The sequence below is a fragment of the Acinonyx jubatus genome, chromosome X (genome assembly GCF_027475565.1).
Source record: "Acinonyx jubatus isolate Ajub_Pintada_27869175 chromosome X, VMU_Ajub_asm_v1.0, whole genome shotgun sequence".
Classification (NCBI taxonomy): Eukaryota; Metazoa; Chordata; class Mammalia; order Carnivora; family Felidae; genus Acinonyx; species Acinonyx jubatus.
Window position 1 is genome coordinate 61,622,652 of NC_069389.1, and position 23,648 is coordinate 61,646,299.

Consider the following 23,648-nt stretch of genomic DNA (forward strand, 5'->3'; position numbering starts at 1 on the left):
AAAGGCCTCCAGCGGCCTGCTGCGTGCTGGACGTGACAAATTAAAACCGCACGTCCCACCAGTGTCCTCGCAGACGGACAGCGCCTCAGAGCAATGGCAGGGCGTCGGCGCCTTCTAGCCTCGGCCAATAGTGGCTGCTATGCGCAGCGCGCGGGAGGGGAAAGGGAGGGCTGGTAGGCGGGGCGGTGTGGCTTGAGCCGCTCTCTGCATTCCGCACGCTACAAGAACGTACGTCGGCCGCTTTCTTCTCCGCTGTTTAAGCCTTCAGCCTTGCTGCCGTTGAATTGCCAAGATGTCGCTTTCTAATAAGCTGACTCTGGACAAGCTGAACGTGAAGGCGAAGCGGGTCATCATGAGGTAATTCTGCACATCTGCTCATGCTCCCTCAAGGGCTCTTGCTGCCGCGTCTCTGGCCACAGCCAACTTGCTTCCTTGCCTGCCCAAAGTTGCTTTAGTCCTTGGCTCGGCCCCGTGGGTTCTAGCCCTGCAGAGTGAGGCTGCCCACCATTGTGGCTGAGGCTTTGCTCCACTTTTACGGTTTCTAATCTCTTGCCCCACCCGAGAAAGGGAGCCGTTTTTGCCCTTTGGAGGTGGCTCCGCCGAGGAAGGGCTCAATTCCGGGACCCATTTTGCCCTCCTTCCTATTCCTGAGGTGAGGTTCCATCGCCTCCAGCCCCCAGCCGGCGAGGTGAGACGTAATGCTTAGCCTGCAAATCCCTAGGCCCCAAGAAGGGGACCTTGAAAGGTCATTTGGTTAGTTTCCCTTCCCCCACCGCCCTAGACCATCCCAGATAAATAAGAAAAGGCCCACAATCCAAAGGTCACTGCACAAAAGGAAAAATTTCCCTGAAGAGGTTATTTAGATGTTCAGGAGTAGCACCCCCTAAAGCATTGGGGATGGGAGGGTGGAGTGGGGTGGGGTGCACAGAAGGAGGCCCTACAGAGCTTATGTAACAGGCGTCTCTACATGCCACCGTTGGACTACAGGCCATGCATGGGGTTTACATCAGAATTGTGACACATGCTGGGTGATGGTAGAGCAGGGTGTGGTTGCTCATTCTTTTTTTCCAACCTCACCTCACAGGTGGCTAGAGAAACAGGATATTAGAAGTGACGATGGCTACCCAGGCACTTAGGGGTCTTTTACTCTGCACATGTGGAACCCTGGTCACTTAACCAACATGGCTTCTCCCTTGTATGCTCAAATTGTATGGTGCATGGAACTTTTGCGTTTATCCTTTTTGTAACCTACGGTATATTTGCATGCCAGGAGCAAAGTGCAGGAGGACAGTTAGGAATGTAACTGCTGGACTTGACTGTTGATATACCTTGATAGGATCCAAGGATGGTGCATTTTGGGAGTCACAGGGCTTGCATTGATAGCGTTGTGCAGTCTTGTCCTTTTTGGGAAGTGGTTGATTGATGGACAGGCATGTGAATGGTGTGATCCAGCCCCTTTCCCAATTTGGTCTGGTTCAACTGAGGGCATCTTTTGGATATTAACAGACACATTAGGCAGTAGGGAATCTCCCTTTACCCTAGGCTTAAATATAGGAGGGCACTATGAATTTCAGAACTCTGGGTACCGTAAAAGTTGATGCAGCTCTCCCTTTTTCTCTAATTTCATTGTGGCCACTATTAGTTTGCAAGTGGCGTTCTCTGTCTTGTTGTGGAAATAGAAAAACTCAGTATCTTAGGGCCACGAAAAACACCTGGCATCCACATTTTCCCAAATGATCTAGGCATTAGCACTCTGGACAAAGTAGGAATCAAAGCCATCCTGGTATTAAAAATGGGCCCTTTCTACCTTTCTGATGATCTTAAGGAAAGGGGATAGATTCTATAAAAATTGCCCAAGTGGATGTTGGCATGCAACCGGATCTTAGGTTTTAATTATTGCCTCTCATCTTCACTGGGCTCAAGGCTGACCTTTCGAGATAACATACACCAGCTGGAAGACAAGGGGTGGGGCGTCACGCTTGCTGGTCACCTTCCTGCAATTGCAGTCTTAGGCTTTATTTTCTCTCCTCAGGGAAACTGGTTTGAGGAATTAACTGGGCTGTTGGAGAGTGAGACTTTAGGAGGTGCTTATCTTTTCTCCCTCCAGACCCAACATGAAATAACTTGCTCTTCAAGGACTCAAAGTTTCACTTAACACAGATTAACCCTGAGCCTTGAAATGATTGGCTAGTCCTGTTTTGCTGATGGAAAATTACCTGTCCAAGGTCACTGAACTAGCAAATTGGTGGCAGAGCTAGGACTAGAATTTGGGTCTCTTTGGCTGCCAGCCACATCCTCTGAATACTCACCATTGTAAACAAGGACAGGTTAAAGACTGTCTGTGAAGGTTGCAATCCATATTCTTCCCCCTGTACTCTGGATAAATTCTAATTATTTGGCCTGAGGACAAGAAGTTACTTTGTTCCCTATTAATATGTATCTCTTTTGAATGAAGTCACATTTTGTAGGACTACTTTTTGGAAGAGCCTAGGCCAGCTATGCCTTGTCAGCTCAAATTTCTTCTTGTTTCAGTGCGTTTATGTGGTGGTTGCTGGCAGTGATTCAGAAATGGGGCCTCCTGAGTGTGGCTTCCCTTGCCTCCTCTCTTTGTCCTGCAAAAGAAAACTCTGATGTTTGCTGAGTCTTCTGGCTCCTGCTTTGAATTGCCCAGGGAAACTGACTGATTTGTTGGGGAATAGCCAGAAACCTGACTGGGTAATTATCAGGTTCCACCTCCATTTTTTTGGTCTCCAGTTGACTCTATAGCCTTTTGAGTAAACTTCCTGCTTATTTTTGCAATGTCACTTCCTTTCTTCCTATCAAAGATTGCCAGTCTTACTCCTTTGCTGACTTGTGAAGCACTTCCCTTTTACCTGCTCCCTCCACCCCTGTTTTGTTTTAAACCTGTGTTTCTTGAACCTGTTGTAACTTGTTAAGCAACAGCTTTGATGTAGTGGAAAAAGAAATGGAGAGGAAAAACTGAGCAGAGAAAAAGTCTTTAAGATGCTCATAATACTCCAATTTTCCAGTCAGAGGGTATTTCCAGTGAAGCAAGAGTGGGCATGGTACTCTTGAGAGCTTTTAATGGGCCTGGAGCCCTGAAATTGCAGGTGTTAGAGACTTGATATCTTACTCTAAATCAGTATTTTTGACATTTTATTTTTAAATACTTACAGATTCACAGAAGGTTGCAAAAATAGTACAGAGAAGTCTTTGTTCACCCAATTTCCCCCAGTGGATACATCTTACAAAATTCTGGTACAATATCAAAAGTAGGAGGTTGACATTGGAATAAAGTGTATAGTTCTTTGCTGTGTTATCACACAAAGGTTGTGTGTAACTCCTACCACAGTCAAATTACAAAACTGTTTTGTTTGATCACCACCAAGCCCTCCCTCATTCTACCCCTTCAGAGTCGTGCACCTTCCCCCCACTCCCTCCATTCCAACACCTGGTAACTACTGATCTGTTCCCTGTCCCTAAAATTTTATCATTTCAAAAATGTTACATAAGTGGAATCACACAGTATATAACCTTTTGGTATTGGCTTTTTTTTTCACTCAGCTTAATACCCTCTATTTATCCAAGTTGTTGCATGTATCAGTAGTTCATTCTTTATATTGCTGAGTAGTATTTTACGGTATGGATGTTGCACAGTTTCTTTAGCCATTCACCCCTTGAAGGACATCTGGCTTTTTTTCAGTTTGGGCCTATTACAAATAAAGCTGCTGTGAACATTGAATATTCATGCACAAGTCTTGATTGGTGTGGACATAGGCTGTCATTTCTCTTGGGTAAACACCTAGGAGTGGAATCACTGGGTCATATGCCTAACCTTTTGAGGAGTTCCCAGGAAGGTTTCCAAAGAAGCACACTATTGTACATTCCCATCAGCAGTGTATGAGTGATAAGTTTTTCTGCATCCTCACCAGCATTTGGTGTTACTGTTTTTTATTTCAGCCATTCTGATAGCTGCGTAGTGATATCTGAATTCACGCCTGAGGCTAAGTTCAGGAGTGTTTCAGGGAAGTGGAAATGGAAGGGCTGCCGATTTTACATAGAAGAAGTGGAATGTGTAGGCAAGAGTAATTTCTGTGGTGGAGTCCTCAGAAAGAAGCTAAAAGCAGAGCTATTGTTGAGATTCTAGGAGATGATGAAAGGAGGTAATCCACAGGCAATGAGAAGGGAGAAGTCCAGTTCTCATCAGTAAGGTATGCCATGGCAGCTTGGATAGATGACACAGATTCTTGAGTTTTTCTGCCCAAAGAATTTCCTCCCTGTAAGGGAGGGAATAGGGAGCACTGCAAAGGTTGGCTTAGGGCTCAGCCTGTTGCCATTAGTGCTTTTGACCACAGGCCTTTCTGGGAGCCTGTAAGAAGGAAAATGACACAGGCAATGGGATACTCTGTCTTCTTTGGAATGTACTTTAAGGCTGGCAGGGGCCTTGTTCAGGATATTTAGAGAAGATGCTTGGAATCATAATTAAGTAGCCCGAAACTGAGTAGAGTGTATTTCTGAGCAGAGGCATACTGCTTTTATTTTTGAAGACTTTTAATTAAAATGTTTGAACATAGAATTATTCCTTCAACCCACCTTTGGAAAGGCTGCTTTTCAATGATGTAGATTGGAGTACTGTCCTAGGGGATATAGGAAATTGGTGGTCTTCTTAATAGGTCTAGGATTTTGTAATTGTCTGCCAGGCCTCAAGCCTGGCAGAGGTCTTCTCCACTAGGTCATACCTTCCCTGCAGTGTGTGACCTGCTAGCTGTTTTTGTAATGGTTGGAGAAACATTAACATACATAATAATAGCTGCCATTTGTATACCACTTACCATGTACCAGGTACTCTTCTAAGCCCTTTACAGATCACTAACTCCTGTAATTCTCACAATAACCAAGAGGTAGATACTATCATTCCTCTTCTGTAGATGAGAAAGAAATTTAAGGAAGATTTTGCAGGCAACACTTAGACCCTACAATCAGCTATCCCATGTAGTTGTTTTCAGTCAGATTGAATTAGGCTGACGTTCCAAGGAGTTCAGAAGAAGAGGGGAGGAATTATTGGTTCTTAAAAAATGAATGGTAAAGCAGTAATCTGTTGGGTGACAAAGGAGAGAAATTATTTGCTTGTGCCATCTTGATCACTTCTCTTCCAATTGCCTATTTGTCAGGTAGGCAGGGTCACATGTTCCACCCTCTCCTATCAGGTTTTTTGAAAGAAGGTATCTTATTTTTATTGTGTGTTTTGCTTGAAGAATCCTGTGAACTCGGTCTTCAACACTGAGTTTTTTCTGGTCACAAGGCCCCAGGCTTTCTCCAAAAAGAATGATACTCAATTGATGTTTTATTTTTCCAGTTACTTTTTTCTTTTTAGTGATGTTAGTTACCTTCACTAGGACCCAGAAATAATACCAAAGGAATCAGAATCAAGATGTATTCCTTAATTACCCCTTATCTATCCAGCTGCCATTTATTATTAGCTACTATCATGCTAGGTCCACATAAAAATCTTTTTAGATGGAACTGGTTTTAGCTTCCCAGGACTTCAGGGCTAGTTTCTGTGATTTCAGTTAGGTTTGATTTTTATTTTTAAAAATTCCTTTTTTAGAGTATGAGATATATACCTAAAAGGACACAAATCATAAGCTCAAAGGCTTATCACAAAACGAACACATTTGTTTAATCACCCTGGTCAAGAAATACACTGTAACCCCAGAAGCACCCTCTGGTGTCTTATCACAGGCCCTACTCCCACCTTCCTCTCCATGGCTAACCACTGTCTTGACTTCTAATGGCACATTATTTTGAAGGTGGAGTTTGAACTCCCACCTTATTTAACTGGTTCACTAAAAGTGCCTCTCCTAATCTTTGAGGGAACAACAAATCGAATGGATCATGGCTCTAAACCTGAAATTTTGTTTCTTTTTTAGAGTGGACTTCAATGTTCCAATGAAGAACAACCAGATAACAAACAACCAGAGGTGAGGTCTCTGCTAAACCTTGAGCTTGGTTTAAGATGTGTGTGTGTGTCCATGGCTAAATAAGATGAAATGGTTTTCTTTTCTTATTGTAGAACTATGGTAACTTAAGCCATATATTCTTGGCTTTCCACAAACCCACTCTCTGGTCTGTTTTATTATAAAAATGTAAAAATTGGGATAAGTCATCTTAAGAAAGTGATTTTTTAAATCTCCCCATGTTTTGAAAATTTGAAGGATTTGGGGTTATGCATTTTTAAAAAATAACAAAAGTCGAAGGTTACTTGGCTTCCCTTGGAAAATAAACAACTGTGCAAGATGATTTTTTAATACTAGTAATATTTAAGCTTACGTGTATTTTTCCACATGGCCCAGATACAATCAGTTTTTGAGAATTTTGATGTAAAGGAAAAGACTTCCAAAGTAATATTTTCAGTTAGTTTAGGCTGTTCTAAATATCCTGGCTCCAAAATCAGGAGCAGAAACTTTATATGGATAGTATTGCTCTTAATGTTTTTATTTATTTTGAGGGAGAGTGAGACCTTGTGAATGCAGGAGAGGCAGAGAGAGAGAGAGGGAGAGAGAGGGAGGGAGGGAGGGAGGGAGAGAGGGAGAGAGAGAGAATCCTAAGCAGGCTCCATGCTGACAGCACAGAGCCCAACACTGGGCTTCATCCCGCGAACTGTGAGATCATGACCTGAGCAGAAATCAAGAGTTGGATGTTTGACCAACTAAGCCACCCAGGCATCCCCCCCTTTTTTTAAAGTAATTTTTAATTTTAAATGAAGGGTTTGAGCTGGAAAGGTGTTTTCCAATGATCTAGAGCAGTGTTGTATAATAGAAATCTGAGCCAGATATAAAGTTTTCCAGTTGCCCCATTAAAAATGTAAAAAGAAACAGGTGAACTTAATTTTAAATAACATATTTTATTTAATCCAGTAAGTCCAAAATAATGATCTCAATATGTAATCAATAAAAAATTAAAGGGACAGTGAACATTTTTGGTAGTAAGTCTCCAGGATGCAACATGTATTTTAATAGCACTATCTCAATCTGGACTAGTCGCATCTCTAGTATTTAAGAGGCACATGAGGCTAATGGCTACCTATTAGACAGTACAGGTCTAGACCCAAAACATTTTCAGATATTGGCCCCAGAGTAGAGTCTGGCATTCTACCAAGTACATCCCTGCTGCGCCATAGTGGAAGGTCTTTGTTTTGTACAAGGCAGCTCTGACCTTTCTTGATTTTCATTTTCTGCAGCACACAGAAAAGATAGGAAACAAGCTTATCAAGGTATTTTATGAATAAAAGGCAGATAAACATGTCTGAGTACATTTTTTCATTTTCAGAAAATGCGTTGAGTTCACAAACTGAAGCATTAGAAATAATAGAACTTGCCAATAAGGGATACCCTTGAAGATTAATTTGTTTTTTTGGGCAAACTTTGTGCCTAATGAAGGTTTCTTCTTTATTTGGTATTAGTGAGTTTTTATATATGTCAAATAGCATAATATATTTTAGAAGCATAACTTGGCTTTTTTATTCCATTCTCTGCTGCAATGTCACCTTATCAGAGACTTTCCCTGGCCACCCTATCTAAAATCCCCTCCACCACTATTCCCCAATCATTGTCTCCCTACCTTTATTTTTTACGCAGCTCTTATTACCACCTGATGCACACACATACACATATTTATATATATACACACACGTATATATATAATATATACATATATATATTATGTATATACATGTATATACATATATACTTTATATATATACATATATTTATTGTCTCTCCATTAGAATTTCACTTCAGTGAGATCAGAGACTGTTTTTATTCACTGTTATATTCTCAGAATCTGGAAAGGTAACTGGTATAAGAAGAATTCAATAAATATTTGTTGAATAAATGAATGATTTTATTCATTATCAATTTTAATTTCTGAAAGACTGGCAAAAATGTAAAGCTTGTATTAAATCTTTAAAAAAAATTTGACATGTTTAAAGGGAGTTTAATAACTTTTTGGTTAAACTATAGATAATGTGATGCATTATTTAAACTATGTTCTATATAATGTATTTTTTCCTACAAAAAAAGTGCCTTAGGATCTGTAATGAGTGCAAAGAAGTTACTACATATTTTTATTTTTATTGTTATTTATTTATTTATTTTTTTTTTAATATGAAATTTATTGTCAAATTGGTTTCTGTACAACACCCAGTGCGCATCCCAACAGGTGCCCTCAAGAAGTTACTACATATTTTTAAATTTTCCTCAAATTTCTTTTAATGGTGCTAAGATTTGGGAATTTTTCTTTTTGTTTTTTTTTAATTAAAAAAAATGTTTATTTATTTTTGAAAGAGAGAAAGAGAGTGTGAGCAGGAGAGGGGCAGAGAGAGAGGGAGACACAGCACAGAATCCAAAGCAGGCTCCAGGCTCCCAGCTGTCATCACAGAGTCTGATGCGAAGCTTGAACTCCCGAACTGCAAGATCATGACCTGAGCCAAAGTCAGACACTTAACCGACTGAGCCACCCAGGTGCCCCAAGATTTGGGAATTTTAGATTTCTTCTCAGTCACATAAGAGGGATGTTTCAGGGGTCCCTAAGACCACCCACAAATTTGGTGATTCACTAAAAGGACTCACAAGCTTAGCATATAGTTCTCACTGCTAAGGTTTATTATTATAGTGAAAGGATGCATGACAAGATCAGCAAGGGGAAAAGACAGATAAAATCTGGAGAAATCCATGCAGGGGCTTCCAGTGCTCTTTCCCTCCAGCAGTGGAAAATGCAGTAGTTGTATGTGTTGTTTCTGCCCAGAAAAGCCCATTAGAGACTCAGCCCCCAAGATTTTTATTGGGAGCTGGTCATATGAGTGCCCACTGCCTAACAACCAACAATTTTCCAGACTCTTAGAGGAAAGCAGGTGTTCAGCATAAATCACCTAGTTTGTACACTCTAGGAGCAGTGAACAGCCCATGTCAGAGAACCAAGGGACCACTTTGAAAGCCAGGTTCTCAGACACTGGCCAGGGGCCAACTTTGCAAGCAAGTCTTTCTAAAGATAGCAGCCTCAGGCCTGCTATATTAAATCTTTTCTGCCTAAGGGGCAAAACAGGATCAGATGGAACAATCCTAGGTGGAAGGTTAGCATCATAATTGATTTCTTTCCCTGAACATGAACATGAGGACCATCACTGAGTTGCCAACAGATTTGAAGGAATTTAAGAGAAGAAAAAGGGCTTTATATTTTATGAGACCATAAATAAAATAGTTCCCACTAATTCATAGGAGTAACCTTGCTCTTCTGCCTGTCTCTTTTTGGTTACAGAATCAAGGCTGCCATCCCAAGCATCAAATTCTGCTTGGACAATGGAGCCAAGTCCGTTGTTCTTATGAGCCATCTGGGCCGGCCTGATGGTGTCCCCATGCCTGACAAGTACTCTTTGGAGCCAGTTGCAGTAGAACTCAAATCTCTGCTTGGCAAGTAAGTGCCAGGGTCTGGAGCTGGTGGACTCTGACAGGAGATGTTGTGAAGCATGTTGTTACTCTTTCTTTCAGACTGCTCAAGTGTCTCCATCTTGTGCTCTCCCCAGGGATGTTTTATTCTTAAAGGACTGTGTGGGCCCAGAAGTGGAGAAAGCTTGTGCTGACCCAGCTGCTGGGTCTGTCATCCTGTTGGAGAACCTTCGCTTTCATGTGGAAGAAGAAGGGAAGGGAAAAGATGCTTCTGGGAATAAGGTAGGACCTGGGACTTTGACATTACTGGGGGTGAGGAGGGCTGAGTCTGTAGAAGACTGAAGAATAGAGGTAGTTCATGTTTATTTTTTCCTTACACACCTTTTTATTGAAGTTTAACACACACCTATATATGTATATGTATGTATATATACACATATATACACACACATAAATGCATAGCTTGATGAATTACCACAGAGTACACACGCCTGTGTAACCACCACCTACGTCAAGGAATAGAATATTGGCTATACTTGGGTATGAGTATTCAGTGGACATGCTTTTGCAATTGTTCCTTTGGTACCCACTTGGCCTATGATGACATGAGAAATCTGACATTATGTGATAATCCTACTTGGGCTATGATTCCCAAGTGCTGAGAGCAGACATTCACAGGCAGTTGAGGGGGTGGGTGTCCATGCTCTACCAGGTGTTCCTCCAACAGAGCCAGTATTAGATTCTTTTAAGACTGGGACAGTTTTTTTTAAGCAATAGGCCCTAATGTGTTATGGAAGGACAATGAATATTCTTCTTTAGAAGGGGAATTAATTTAATGGTGGAGCTTGATACTCTTAAAACCATAAATTAAATGTGATATAATTGGGATTTTCTTATAAAAAAATTATGTGAGCAGAAAAAGTACTTTCCTAAGTCAAGTGGAAAGGGACTATTTGGGAAAATCTGTTGTAAATTGGGTAAATGATGTTCATGATGACAGTGCCTTGGATTTAAGGCATTTTTTTTATGCAGTGTAAACCATTTTTTTAAATTCTCTTTAAGATAAGTAAGTACAGGTATTATCATCATTTCATAAAGAAATTTAAGTCTCAGAAAGGCACTCATTTTACTAAAGTTAGAGGCAGTGGTGCTGTTGCTGGGCTTTATATCTAGCGTAGTCCTTTAGATCAGCAAACTTTTTCTATAAAGGGCCAGACGATAAGGCTTTGTAAGCTGTACAGTCATGACTGTATATGATCCTGTTGGAGCTACTCAACTCTGGTGTTGTGCAAAAACGACCATAGTTAAAAACCACCCAAAACAAACAAAAAAAGAGCAACTGTAGATAATCCACAAGATAGATTACTATGACCTGACAACCATAATTCAAATATTAAATGGTAAGCTGGCTCTTTGAAGATGATTTAGAATTTGCCTATTGGTAGAAGAGAAGCTGAAGTCATCCTTTAGAACTTTCCACTCTTAAGGTGTTTAGTGTCTTGGGGAACAAGATTCTTTGAGGCTAGTATCTCAATCTCCTGTTGTACTTCTGGTGTTTCTTTTTAATTTTTTTTAACATTTTATTTATTTTTATTTTTTGAGAGAGACAGAGTGTGAGCAGGGGAGGGACAGAGAGGGAGACACAGAATCCAAAGCAGGCTCCAGGCTTTGAGCTGTTTGCACAGAATCTGATGCAGGGCTGGAACCCATGAATGTGAGATCATGACCTGAGCCAAAGTTGGACGCTCAACTGACTGAGCCACCCAGACACCCCTCTGGTGTTTCTTAAGGTTATCGGAGTACCAGCTTTCAAGCAGTTTCTTTTCTTAGCAACTCAGGCCTTATCCTGCCTTTGGCATGGTCTTGGTACAGTAGTAGGAGTCAAATGCTGACCTCAAATTTGGTGCCCTTTTAGAGTGAGAATCACTTGCACAGACTCTGGGACTTAGAGGTGGTAGCAAATAGAGGGAAAACCTGTTATTCAGGGAGTGATGAACTAACTGTGCTAGCCTATGACATTTTTAGTTAATTAACTTTGCATTTAAACACACATTAGTGTCAAGTGTCCAGTGGCTTTGATGCTCGAAATTTCAAGACCCAGTAGTAAGTTGAAAATAGATAAAAACAACAACAAAGCAGGGACATAAGAGTTTTCCTTCTTCCAGTGTACCCACATTGGTCTTTTAGGAACATTTTATTTATTGGCAGATCAAAAATGAGAAATGGGTTCTGAATATTGTTAATTTCTATAGTGCCTTTTTTCATGAAGAGCTTCAATTTGCCCCCCTTTTCCTTAAACAGTTCTTAAAGGGGTTATCATGTCTTTAATAGATGAGAAGATGTCGGGGACAGAGATCAACTTGCCAAAGGTTTTCACAGTGAATTAGTGTTAGAGTTGGGCCTAGAACCCAGGTGTCCTGCCATTTGGGCAGTGTTTTCATTACTACACAAATAATCTTTCAGTCACCAAGGGCAGGTGATATTCCATTCTAGAAAGATTATGTGGGTTCTGCAGTCTTTAATTTTAGCATTTAGGGCCCCTGCATTCTTTGGGTCATTAGAGGAAAGCCCCTGTTCTTTGTGTAGCCTCCTTCACTTTGAAACACAGGGGAGTGGGATTGGCAGTGACTAAAATAAACATCTGTGCTGTATATTCTTCAGTGCCATGTCCCCCCGTGCATTTTTCTTGGTCTCTTTCTGGAGATCTTTGTCTACCCTTCCATCCTGCTTTATGTCCCTTTTTTTTGGGTGGGGGGATCCCTGGATTCCCCTTTCTCTTAAAAATGTCTCTCTCAAAAGTGAGACTTTTTTTTGAGAGAGAGAGGGTGTAAGTGAGCGATGGGCAGAGAAGGAGAGGAAGGGAGGAAGGGAGAGAGAGAGAGAAAGAGAGAGAAGCAGGGCTCACCTGATACAGGGCTCGAACTCACAAATCATGAGATCATGACCTGAGCTGAAGTCAGATGCTTAACGACTGAGCCACCCATGGTGCCGAGGTGACATTTCAAAGCCATGCTTTACTTCTAATTTTGCTTCTCTTTTTGGTAGAAGTGTATTTCTTGTTTTCTTAGATACCTAACTTCTAGGGAAGATTCTATAAAATACAGCCTTTTAATATATATAAAATATTTCTGAGGTCCTTTTCTGTTGCCATGTGTCCACCTGCCTTCTCTGTCCCAGGCTCATGAAGAATATGTGTGAGGGCCTCTCCCTTTGCAAAAAGGCCGTGGTATCTAGAAGCCTGAGTCAAGTATAATCCTGACTTTTACAAGGATATGTTAAAATGAGGATATGAGTCAAGCTAAGGAAAGGGAAAGATAATCAGAATCTTGTCCTAGGAGTTGGGGAGAGGTCAGTGGGATGTGATTAGCTTTGTGTGACTAGAAGTTAAGCCATGGTTCAGGAATCTTAAGTTTTCAATTTGAGGCAAGATGATGGAGAGCAGAATGTAGAAGTGACCAAAAGACCTGGAGTATTTGGAAAAAGAAATATATCCTATTGCTTGTTGTGAAAATTGCTGTCCCACAACTCTGGGTCTTTAGAGATGTTCAAAAGGACTCTTGGTATGAAATGCTTTTATAGTTGTCTTAGGAGCAATCAACATTTTCTGTTTGTTTTTGTATTTTTGTTGTTGCAGGTTAAAGCTGAGCCAGCCAAAATAGAAGCCTTCCGAGCTTCACTTTCCAAGCTAGGAGATGTCTATGTCAATGATGCTTTTGGCACTGCTCACCGAGCCCACAGGTACTAAGAGTCTTGTTTGATGTTGAACTGGCAACAGTAATCTTCTCTTTACTGGAATAGCCCAAGTTCTGGGTTGTTTTTGGAGATTTCTGTGAGTGATGTATTATATAGAACATGATCCTTTCAGCCTCTAATTGGAGCTTCCAATTAGAGTGTGGTTCTTTTTTTAAAAATTTTTAAATGTTTATTTAATTTAGAGAGAGAGAGAAAGAGAGACAGCACAAGTAGGGGACGGGCAGAGAGAGACGGAGACACAGAATCTGAAACAGGCTCTGGGCTCTGAACTAGCAGCACAGAGCCCGAAGCTGGGCTTGAACTCACAAACTGTGAGATCATGACCTGAGCCGAATTCAGATACCCAACTGACTGAGCTACACAGGTGCCCCTAGACTGTGGTCCTTGTTGAATATCCTTGGTTCTTATTTTATTGAGGAAATAAAAGTGAAACATGTTGAGAATTATGGAGCTTTTTGTCAAGCTTTAGGAAGAGGTTTCTCTTAGGATATTTCAGGTAGAGTCCTCCCTGTGTTAAAATTGTAAGATCACAGTCTTTTAAAGTTGTTTATTTATTTATTTTTGAGAGGGTGAGCACAAGTGGGGGAGGGGCAGAGAGAGAGAGAGGGAGATACAGAATCCGAAGCAGGCTCCAGGCTCTGAGCTGTCAACGCAGAGCCTGGCTTGAACCCATGAACTATGAGATCATGAGCTGAGCCGAAGTTGAACGCTTAACTGACTGAGCCACCCAAGTGCCCCTATAAGATCAGGGTCTTATGCTGTTATTAGGAAGCAATTGAAGAATTTTCTCGTGTTGTCACCAATTGGCTGATTTGCTTATTATGGTTAAACCCTTGACTTGAAGACTATTAATTGGGTATCTTAAATTCTACTTAAGGTCATTGCTTTTTACTTGCTCCCTTTGGCGCTGCTCTATTAATCAAAAATCTTATGTGTTTTTATTGCAGTTTAAGGTTGAAAACTGTGAATGTATTTCAACGATAAGGAGATGGCCTCTAGAATTGGGAGAATTGGTAAGGGATTAACCAAAATTTAAATATCTCTGTTCTTTTCTAGCTCCATGGTGGGAGTCAATCTGCCACAGAAGGCTGGAGGTTTCTTGATGAAGAAGGAGCTGAACTACTTTGCCAAGGCCTTGGAGAGCCCAGAGCGACCCTTCCTGGCCATTCTGGGCGGGTATCAAGAACCTTTCTGAGATCATGTTTTAAATAGTATATTTGCCTGATAGTTGGCCATGACTTGGGTGGTTTTTTGTCAGAAAGCACAATCAAAGTGGGTAACTGAGGAGAATTTAATAAAGGGACTATCTATCTACCACGGTATAGGTAGGGTTCAGGGAAACCCCAAAAGGACAGTATAGTAATCTGGGGCTAGAAATAGCCATCACAGTCCCTAGGCCTGAAGGGACAAAGAGAAGAAGTGGTTATCAGAATCCAGAGAGGGTAGTTGTGTAGAGAGGGCCCTCTGATGGAAACTGTAGCCTTGGTCAGGGGACATTGGGATAGCCAGGGAAATAAATACTCTCATCTCCCTTCAGTCTTCTTATGTTTCCTCTCCCACTTCCAGTTGGCTGCAATCCAACTGGAAGCCAGAGAGCCCCTTGATGCAGTCCATGCAGGTCAGCCTCCTGGGACAAAACAGGGCCCAGAAGGAGAGCAAGTGGTTTTGGAGGGAAGAATGGGAAAAATTTACCATAGTTGCTCATCTTACTATTTTTGAAGCCTTTGAGCCTTTCACATACATATAGTATGGCAAGAATAACCATGAAAATCTCCTCATATGTATTTAATTTATCCTTTGGAACTCATTTCCCCTAATTATATACCTTTTCATATTTTCCCCTATGGGGAAAGGTACCACATAGATAATGATACTCTAATGGCTTAGTTAGAAGTAGAAATTTCAGAATTGCAAAGGTTAAGAGGCTAGGAAGATAGATTTTAGGTGATAGAGTGGGCACAGGGACCTAGTGTACTGCTTGGATAAGATAACTTCCTGTCACTTGGCATGGCTATCTAGGTAGCACCCTTGTTATGGCTGGATGCCACTGACCCTTCTGTGAGCATGTTTTCTTTTTTCCATGGGATTGAACACACTCAGCATTTTCCTATGAAAGCTGACTCTGGAGTTCGGTGTCAATTTCAGGTAGCATAGTTGCTCTTCAGGCTTCATGAGCCCAGTTTCAGGGTCCTAAAAATAATTCAGGTGGGTACAGGTTGTCATCTGTGTCCTAGAAGTATTGCCCCTCTTGTGCACTGAGTTATAAAGGTCACACTCTTATCTTTGCTGCTCTAGAGATTAGGATTTGAGCTGCTTTTCTTCATCCTTCTGTAGTCCTGTAATATGGGAATGAGTGCCACCTAGTTGTTATGATTAGGTTTTAGGCTGACCCTGAAATCGCTGTTTTGGGGAAAGTTGATGTGGAGGGTCTTTTTTTGCCACCTTTCTTCCAGTGTAGTCTTAGACCATTCGCAGTTTGGGGGAAATTTTACATTTTATTTAAAAAACATTGTGGAAGCACCAAACATGTACAGAAGTTGAGAGAACAGTATAATCAGCCCCCAGGTACCTAATACCTTGCTTCAACAATTACTGACATTTTTGTCAGGAGTACAGCATTTTCAAGCAAATCTTAGACATATAATTTCACTTAATAGCTCAGTATGTATCTCATAACTGATCAGGAGATTTCTTTTTCAGTAACCACCATGTTATACTTAATACAATTTAACAGTTTTCTTACTGTCATCTAATACCAAGTTTGTATTCAGAAGTTCTTTGTCATCTCAAAAATTATCTTTTTACAGTTGGTTTGGTTGAATAAGGATCCAGATGAAGTCCATGCCTTGAGTTTGGTTGTTAGGCATATTTTATTCTGTAGTAGTATCTTTTTCCTTATTGTTTTCATTCCATTGATTTGTTGAAGAAGCTGGGCACTTGAGCTGTAGCATTATCCATCCCACATTCTTCAGAAGAGATTGAGTCTCTTTCCTTTTCTCCGTCTTATTTATTTTCTCTCTCTTGTGCTCTTGCTCTGTGTGTGGGGATAGTAGTTAATCCATGTTTAACCCTTGGTGGTGACCAATCTTTACAAGGGAGATAAACAGTTTCTTGCCATTCAGTACCCCATGTCACTGTTGTTTTGAACCTCCCTCTCACAAATCGTAGCATAGGGCCTTTCACAGGATAGACATCATCTTGTTTATTGAATGAAGAGGGAAACAGGCCCAAGGGGATCTCTTATTTGTTTCAATGGAATTTATATATATAGGAGTGTTTATGTTTAGGTTTTTTTTCTCTCTCAGGGAGCTGAAAGGTATGTCTGTATTTATTGTCTTATTTACTTATACTAGAAGCTCTGAAGGTGTAGAGGTCTTTGGTTTTTGCCCACTGATATTTCTTAAAGACCTAGAACACTGTTTGGCACAGAGAAGGTGCTTGATAGATGTGTTAAGTGGTCCAGTGGAATCATAAATGCCATAAACCACATGTCCCAGCAACTGAACATAGATCTAAGAGTGTGGATACCTGTTTTTGCTTGGTATATAGTTGTTTGGGATATGATCTGATCCCTTCTGTAGGGTTGGGACAGTTTTGAGTGGGCTCAGGGATCCCACAGTTAGCAGTCTTGCTGAAGTATAATTAGCTGTCTTGACTTCTGGTTTTTGTGGGGAGAAGGCAAATTAGACCTGTTTGGGTCTCATGGTTTCTTTAGACAGTAGGTCTTTTTCTTTTTTCTTTCCTCTCCTCTCCTCTCCTCTCCTCTCCTCTCCTCTCCTCTCCTCTCCTCTCCTCTCCTCTCCTCTCCTCTCCTCTTTTCGTTCTGCCAGAGTGTAAATGGGGGAGGGGCAGAGGGATAGAGAAGCTTAAGCAGGGTTCATACCCAAGCCCAGCATAAAGCCTGATGTGGGGCTCGATCCCAAGACTGAGATCATGAACTGAGCCAAACTCAACTGTCAGATGCTCAACCGACTGAGCTACCCAGGCGCCCCAATAGTAGGTATTCTAAGTCCTTTATGTTGTAGAAGTTTTCTTAGAAATAGATTGGCCTTTTGGGTTGAAGAAACATAGGGCAAAGTTAGCCAATACTCTTTTTCTTCTTCCAAGTTTTTATTTAAATTCCAGTTAGTTAACATACACTGTAATATTAGTTTCAAGTGTAGAATTTAGTGATTCATCACTTATATAGAACACCTAGAGCTCATCACAAGTGCCCTCCTTAATACCCATCACCCATGTAACCCATTCTCCCCACATACCTCCCCCCTACAGCAACCCTCAGTTTCTTCTCTGTAGTTAAGAGTCTGTTTTTTGGTTTGCCTCTCTTTTCTTCCCCCATATTCATCTGTTTTGTTTCTTAAATTCCACACGAGTGAAACCGTATGGTATTTGTCTTTCTCTGACTTACTTATTTTGCTTAGCATGATACTTTCTAGTTCCATCCACATCATTACAAATGGCAAGATTTCATTTTTTTATGGCTGAGTAATATTCCATTGTATGTATATACCACATCTTTATCCATTCATCAGTCCATGGACGTTGGGCTCTTTCCTTAATTTGGCTATTGTTGATAATGCTGCTATAAACATCGGGGTGAATGGGTCCCTTCAAATTAGTACTTTTGTATTCTTTGGGTAAATACCTAGTAGTGCAATTGCTGCTGGGTTGTAGGGTAGTTCTATTTTTAACTTTTTGAGGAACCTTCATACTATTTTCCAGAGTAGTTAGCCAATAATTTTGTCACTTGGAAGACATTTCCTTGTTCCTATGCCTTGGTATAAAAACTCAGGCACTATTTAATATCACTTCCTTAGTCCATCTGTTCTTTTGGTGATGTTCTTGCTTTCCCTTCTAGAGCTAAAGTTGCAGACAAGATCCAGCTGATCAATAATATGCTGGACAAAGTCAATGAGATGATTATTGGTGGTGGAATGGCTTTTACCTTCCTTAAGGTGCTCAACAACATGGAGGTAGGAAACCAATGCTAAGTGGATGTGAAATCGCTCTCCATGAGAAATAGCAGGTTATGTAAATTTAAAAAGCAAACCAGCTTCTGACATGAGCCCTAACAAAACTTCCATTTTTATTTATTTTGAAAGTTGTTTTTCTTTTGTCCTGGAATTGTTTCTTTATATTGTATTGTATCTTATTCCTATGCTTTGTGAGGTAATCATGTTCTTAGTGTAGAGGCTGATCTTCATCTTGGCTCCTGTGTATAGATTGGCACTTCTCTGTTTGATGAAGAGGGAGCCAAGATCGTCAAAGATCTGATGTCCAAAGCTGAGAAGAATGGTGTGAAAATTACTTTGCCTGTTGACTTTGTCACTGCTGAAAAGTTTGATGAGAATGCCAAGACTGGGCAAGCCACTGTGGCCTCTGGCATACCTGCTGGCTGGATGGTGAGTCACTTGGGTGGTTGGTAATATGAGTGAACAAAAACATTTTGATTTCATTCATTCGTTCATTCATACAATCACTCACTTCTTCACTCATTCATTCAACCGACTAGCAAACATTTTAAAAGAAGCTCTACAGGAAATCTCTGTCAGAGAGGGCTCCAAGTGTAGCAGTGAGACCCTCCTCAAGAGAGAATCCATGGGGGAAAAAGCAATGGTATGATTGCTGCTGTCTTCATCAGTAATGTGGGGGCAAAACCATGTTTTGTTTCCTCGTTTGTTTAAGGTTTATTAAGTACTTGACTATGTGCTGGGGATGGTGCTATGTACTATCATGATTTGGACTGTTCTGGATTATGTTGTTACCTAGAAACCTATATAAAAATCTTATATGAAAACATTAAGATAGAATTATACTGATTATAAAGAGGAAAAAAGGTGTGTGTACATTAAAGACTAAATAGTTGATTGTAGTGTTCTGTACATATCATTTTTTAGAGAGAGTGTGAACAGGGGAGAGGGGCAGAGGGAGAGAAAAAGAGAATCTTAAGCAGGCTCCACACTTAGCCCATGGCTGGACTTGGGGCTTGATCCCTAACCCGGGGATTATAACTGCTGAGCCAAATCAAGAGTTGGATGCTCAACCAACTGAGCCACCCAGGCACTCCTCCACATATTATCATTTTAATAGCTGTATAAAATCATATGTTGACAAACTAGTTTGCTTACTCATTTTCCTTTTGTTAAGCATGTGGATATTATTTATTTCATTGTTTCTCAAAGTGTGGTTCCAAGAATAGCAGCATCAGCAACATTTTGGAACTTGTTAAAAAAAAATGCAAGTTTCAGAGCCCTACCCCCGATTTACTGAATCAGAAATTCTGGGAGTTGGGACTAGCAATTTTTGCTGGAACAAGCCCTCCTTGTGATTCCAATGCATGCCAAAGTTTGAGAACCATTGAATCTAGATCAGTATTTCTCAACCTTGGCACTATTGACATCTCAGGTAGTTTTCGTTGTGGGTGCTGTCCTGCACATTGCAGGATGTTGAGCAGCATCCCTGACTTTTACTCGCTAGATGTCAGTAGAATCTCCCCTTTCTTCCCAAGTTGTGACAACCAAATGTCTTCATACATTGCTACATGGCCCCTGGGGATGGGCAGAATTGACCCTGGTTGAAAACTACTGATTTAGTTCTTCATAGTCATAAATAGTGTGGTTAAGAATGTTTTTTTTTTAATCAAATAACCTGAGGTTTTCCCTTCCATTTGATCTTCCATAAAGGGCACGATCAGGTTTATCATTTTAAAGACTGAAGGGTATCTTTTGGTTCTACAAGAAACTCTAGTGTTCTGCCTTGAGTTCAGGTCTTGGTGGAGGTGGTATTTACTTCTGTAAGTAGCTTTTCTTGGTAACTCATCTTTAATTCTGCCTCCTAGGGCTTGGATTGTGGTCCTGAGAGCAGCAAGAAGTATGCTGAGGCAGTCGCTCGGGCTAAGCAGATTGTGTGGAATGGCCCTGTGGGCGTATTTGAATGGGAAGCTTTTGCCCAAGGAACCAAAGCCCTCATGGATGAGGTGGTGAAAGCCACTTCCAGGGGCTGCATCACCATCATAGGTACAGGATCCTCTACAAAGTTAATGCCAGTGTGATCTGACTGAATTCTGATCAGCAGGAAGTAGAAGGGAAATGATTAAGTTTTAGTGAGCTTCTTGCTGCCAGTTGAATCTTGAGAGCTGAATGGGTGTGTATAATCCATGGAAGAACATCTTAATGAGATGGAGTTGGGGGTTCGTCAGCTACCTTTTGGGCTTACGAGCATACTGCCTTATAGTTTGGTGCCAATACTTTTTATTTTTTTTCTTTTCTTTTAACTTGGCTTTCATTCAACAGGTGGTGGAGACACTGCCACTTGCTGTGCCAAATGGAACACAGAGGATAAAGTCAGCCATGTGAGCACTGGGGGTGGTGCCAGTTTAGAGCTCCTGGAAGGTGAGATTCTTCTGTTCCTAGGCTTGTTTGGGGGAAGGTGGGGGGTTATGTGGTGAGAAGTGGGTAAAATGGAGTGGAGCTAGTAGGTAGTGTTGTCATTACTGTTCATTATTAGCTGGACAGTACAAATGGAGGAACTTCAAATAAGGCTCCTAGCATCCATTTTGGGTTGGGAGGGGCAGAGAGGAAGACTTATTCCAGAGAGGTTACACTCTAGTAGACCTGGGATCCAAAATGTAAAAGTTAACCAACTCTTGGTCATAGATCTATCCTAAGGAAGAGCAGACATGTTATTGGGACATGTTGGGAAGATAGGAGGCATATCTGGCTTCATGGTCCTATAGTAATGCTGTCTGTGTGTGTGTGCTTTCTCAAAAACAGGTAAAATCCTTCCTGGGGTGGATGCTCTCAGCAGTGTTTAGTACTTTCCTGCCTTTTGGTTCCTGTGCACAGCCCCTAAGTCAACTTAGCACTTGTTGCATCTCTACTTGGCATTAGCTAAAATCTTCCCCCATGTCAAGATTCAGCTAGTGGCTAAGAGATGTAACGCCAGGAACCCTTAAAACAGTTGCACGGCATCTCAGCTCTTCTTTACTGCACCCTGGATTTGCCTACATTCTTCAAGATACCATTTGAATTTCTTAGTGACTAAACCATTGTGCATTCTAGATTGCATATATTTATATTTTGCCTGTTAAAAGAAAATGAGCTGTGTTAGCTTCTCTTTTTGAAGTAGCTTATTCTGATTAGCTTTGTCATTGTTTCACTGCTCAGAACGGAAATAAGATGATATTCTAATGGTAGGTAGGGAGACAAAGTTGGTGATCTATTCAATAAATAATAAAAGTATCCATTGAAATGGGATTATTTTTTTCCTGTCATACTTTGTTAGGTTGAGAACAGAATCTTGAGGGAAGAGATCAAATCAGCTACATTGTGAATGCAAGAGACGGGGCAGCAGTGGTGGGGGGGTAGGGGAGATTAGATAAATGTGTACTTTTAAAAAATGTTTATTTTTGGGAGAGTCAGAGAAGGGAAGAGTGAAAGGGGGAAAGAGGATCTGAAGCAGGCTCTGAGCTGACAGCAGAGAGCCCGATGCGGGTCTCAAACTCATGAACCGTGAGATCATGACCTGAGCCAAAGTTGGATGCTTAACTGAGTGAGCCACCTAGGTGCCCCATAAATGTGTACTTATTTTATTGAATCCCTACTTTATGGCAGATAATGTGATAGGTGGTTTATTTTTTTATTTTTATTTTTTTTGTGTTTTAAAGACAGTGAATGGGCGGGGAGGGGCAAAGGGAGAGGGAGAGAATCTTAAGCAGGCTCCATGCCCAGTGCAGAGCCTGATGTGGGGTTTGATCTCAGTGAGATCATGACCTGAGCTGAAATCAGGAGTCAGACACCTAACTGACTGAGCCACCCAGGCACCCTGGTGCTTTATTTTAGATTTTATTTTTATCTGTTACACATGACCATAATTTAAAAACGTCAAGGCTTATGACAACAAAATAGGCTTCAGCCCATTCCTCCCATTTGTGATTTCCATCCCCCAGAGATGACTGCTTTCAACACTTAGCTTTTTTCTGGTACTTACCTCCATGTTTCTGTAACATACTTAATATTATTAATCTCTTGATTTTTACGAAACGATATGTATTAATGCCATGCCATGGGAAGATTTAGCATTCTTATAGCCTCTGTTCCACATATACTTCCCTTCTTAATTTGCCCAGTATAGTTTTGTTATAATCCTAGATTACATCAGTAGTCTACATTGTGATTATAAATAGTATTCACAGCTGAGCTATGTCATATGGTATGATTATATAATGTACCTTTTTATTTTATTTGGGATTAATAAGTTTTGAAAGTTTACTTTTTTTCTATGTACCTATCGCTGATTCATACCCAGTGTATTCAAACATGTGAGACAAGTCTGTTCATTTTTATTAGCGATATTCCTCCTGGAGTCCTCTGCTTCCACTCCAGTTTACCCTGGCTGCCTTCTAGGTTTGCTATATAGCTGTTGCTCTGGGATTTCTTTTTCTAGAAGAAATCCCTTTGGGGTAACCCTGTTGGGGATTCCTTTTACCTCCTGTGTTGGGCCTCCCTTTTCCTGGATTCCTTTTCCCCCTTTTTTCTTGCTTGACTCTTTGTGAAACACAGAACTCTACTAGCTTCCTGAGGAGTACCTGGGACTCAGAGTTTTTGAGACCTTTTATGTCTGAAAATGTCTTTATTCAGCCCCTAATACTTGCCTGTTTGGCTATATGTAGAATCAGTGTACATATCAGTTTCCCAGATTTCAAGGCTTTGCTTCATTGTCATTGCTTAAAATCTAATGACATTCTGCACTTGATCTTAGCAAAAAGGCTGAGAAGTGATTCTAATGACATTCTGATTCATGTATTATCCTTGTAACTTTCCCTTCCTTTTTCTTTCCTGTCATTTTAATGGAGTTTTGGGAGTGAGCAGAGGTAAACATGAGATTTCAAAAGTCTGCAGGGCATTTTACATTTTACATACTAGATGTGTATTTCACCTTTCTTAAGAAACAAGATCTTGGACAGGATCACAAAGCTAGTATGTAACAGCAGGGATTCAAGTTCAGGTTTGTTGGACTCCAAAGGCTGCTTTTTCATTGCCTTACTCCCCGAAATGATGCTTCTAGCCTAGGAGTATTTAACTCTAGAGAGAAGAGCAAAAGAAAATTTTGGTGGTTGCTTTTAAACAAAACAATTTTGAAGGCTTGAATTTTTAAAAAATTCATTTGAATTTTAATTAATATTGTCCCCATAGTTGTAGTAAATTTTAAAATGCACCATGTTTCTGCATATCTCTAATGGTATACTGTATCCTGGTGTGAGAAGCAGGAATTCTAGGCTGTAGAGGTGACCCAGAGGTGCTATTCATAGATCCAGCAAATTAATGTTACAGCTGGGCTAGACTCCCCCCCCCCCCCCACTGATTACCTTCCTGCAACATTTTATTATTTCATATGTACAGAGGAATTGCAACATTTTATTTCATATGTACAGAGGAATTAAAAGAATTGTAT

The 23,648-nt window shown here is 40.8% G+C and overlaps 1 protein-coding gene across 1 annotated transcript; it reads left to right on the forward strand.

Annotated features, from left to right (window-relative positions):
• Window positions 1-187: 187 nt before the first annotated feature.
• PGK1 (phosphoglycerate kinase 1) lies at window positions 188-21,451 on the forward strand. Its single transcript, XM_027053725.2, has 11 exons — window positions 188-357; window positions 5,931-5,981; window positions 9,316-9,471; window positions 9,581-9,725; window positions 13,078-13,181; window positions 14,253-14,372; window positions 18,055-18,169; window positions 18,419-18,598; window positions 20,035-20,212; window positions 20,489-20,587; window positions 20,969-21,451. The coding sequence occupies exons 1-11, from the start codon at window positions 293-295 to the stop codon at window positions 21,007-21,009; spliced, it is 1,254 nt and encodes a 417-aa protein (XP_026909526.1). The 5' UTR covers window positions 188-292; the 3' UTR covers window positions 21,010-21,451.
• Window positions 21,452-23,648: the final 2,197 nt, after the last annotated feature.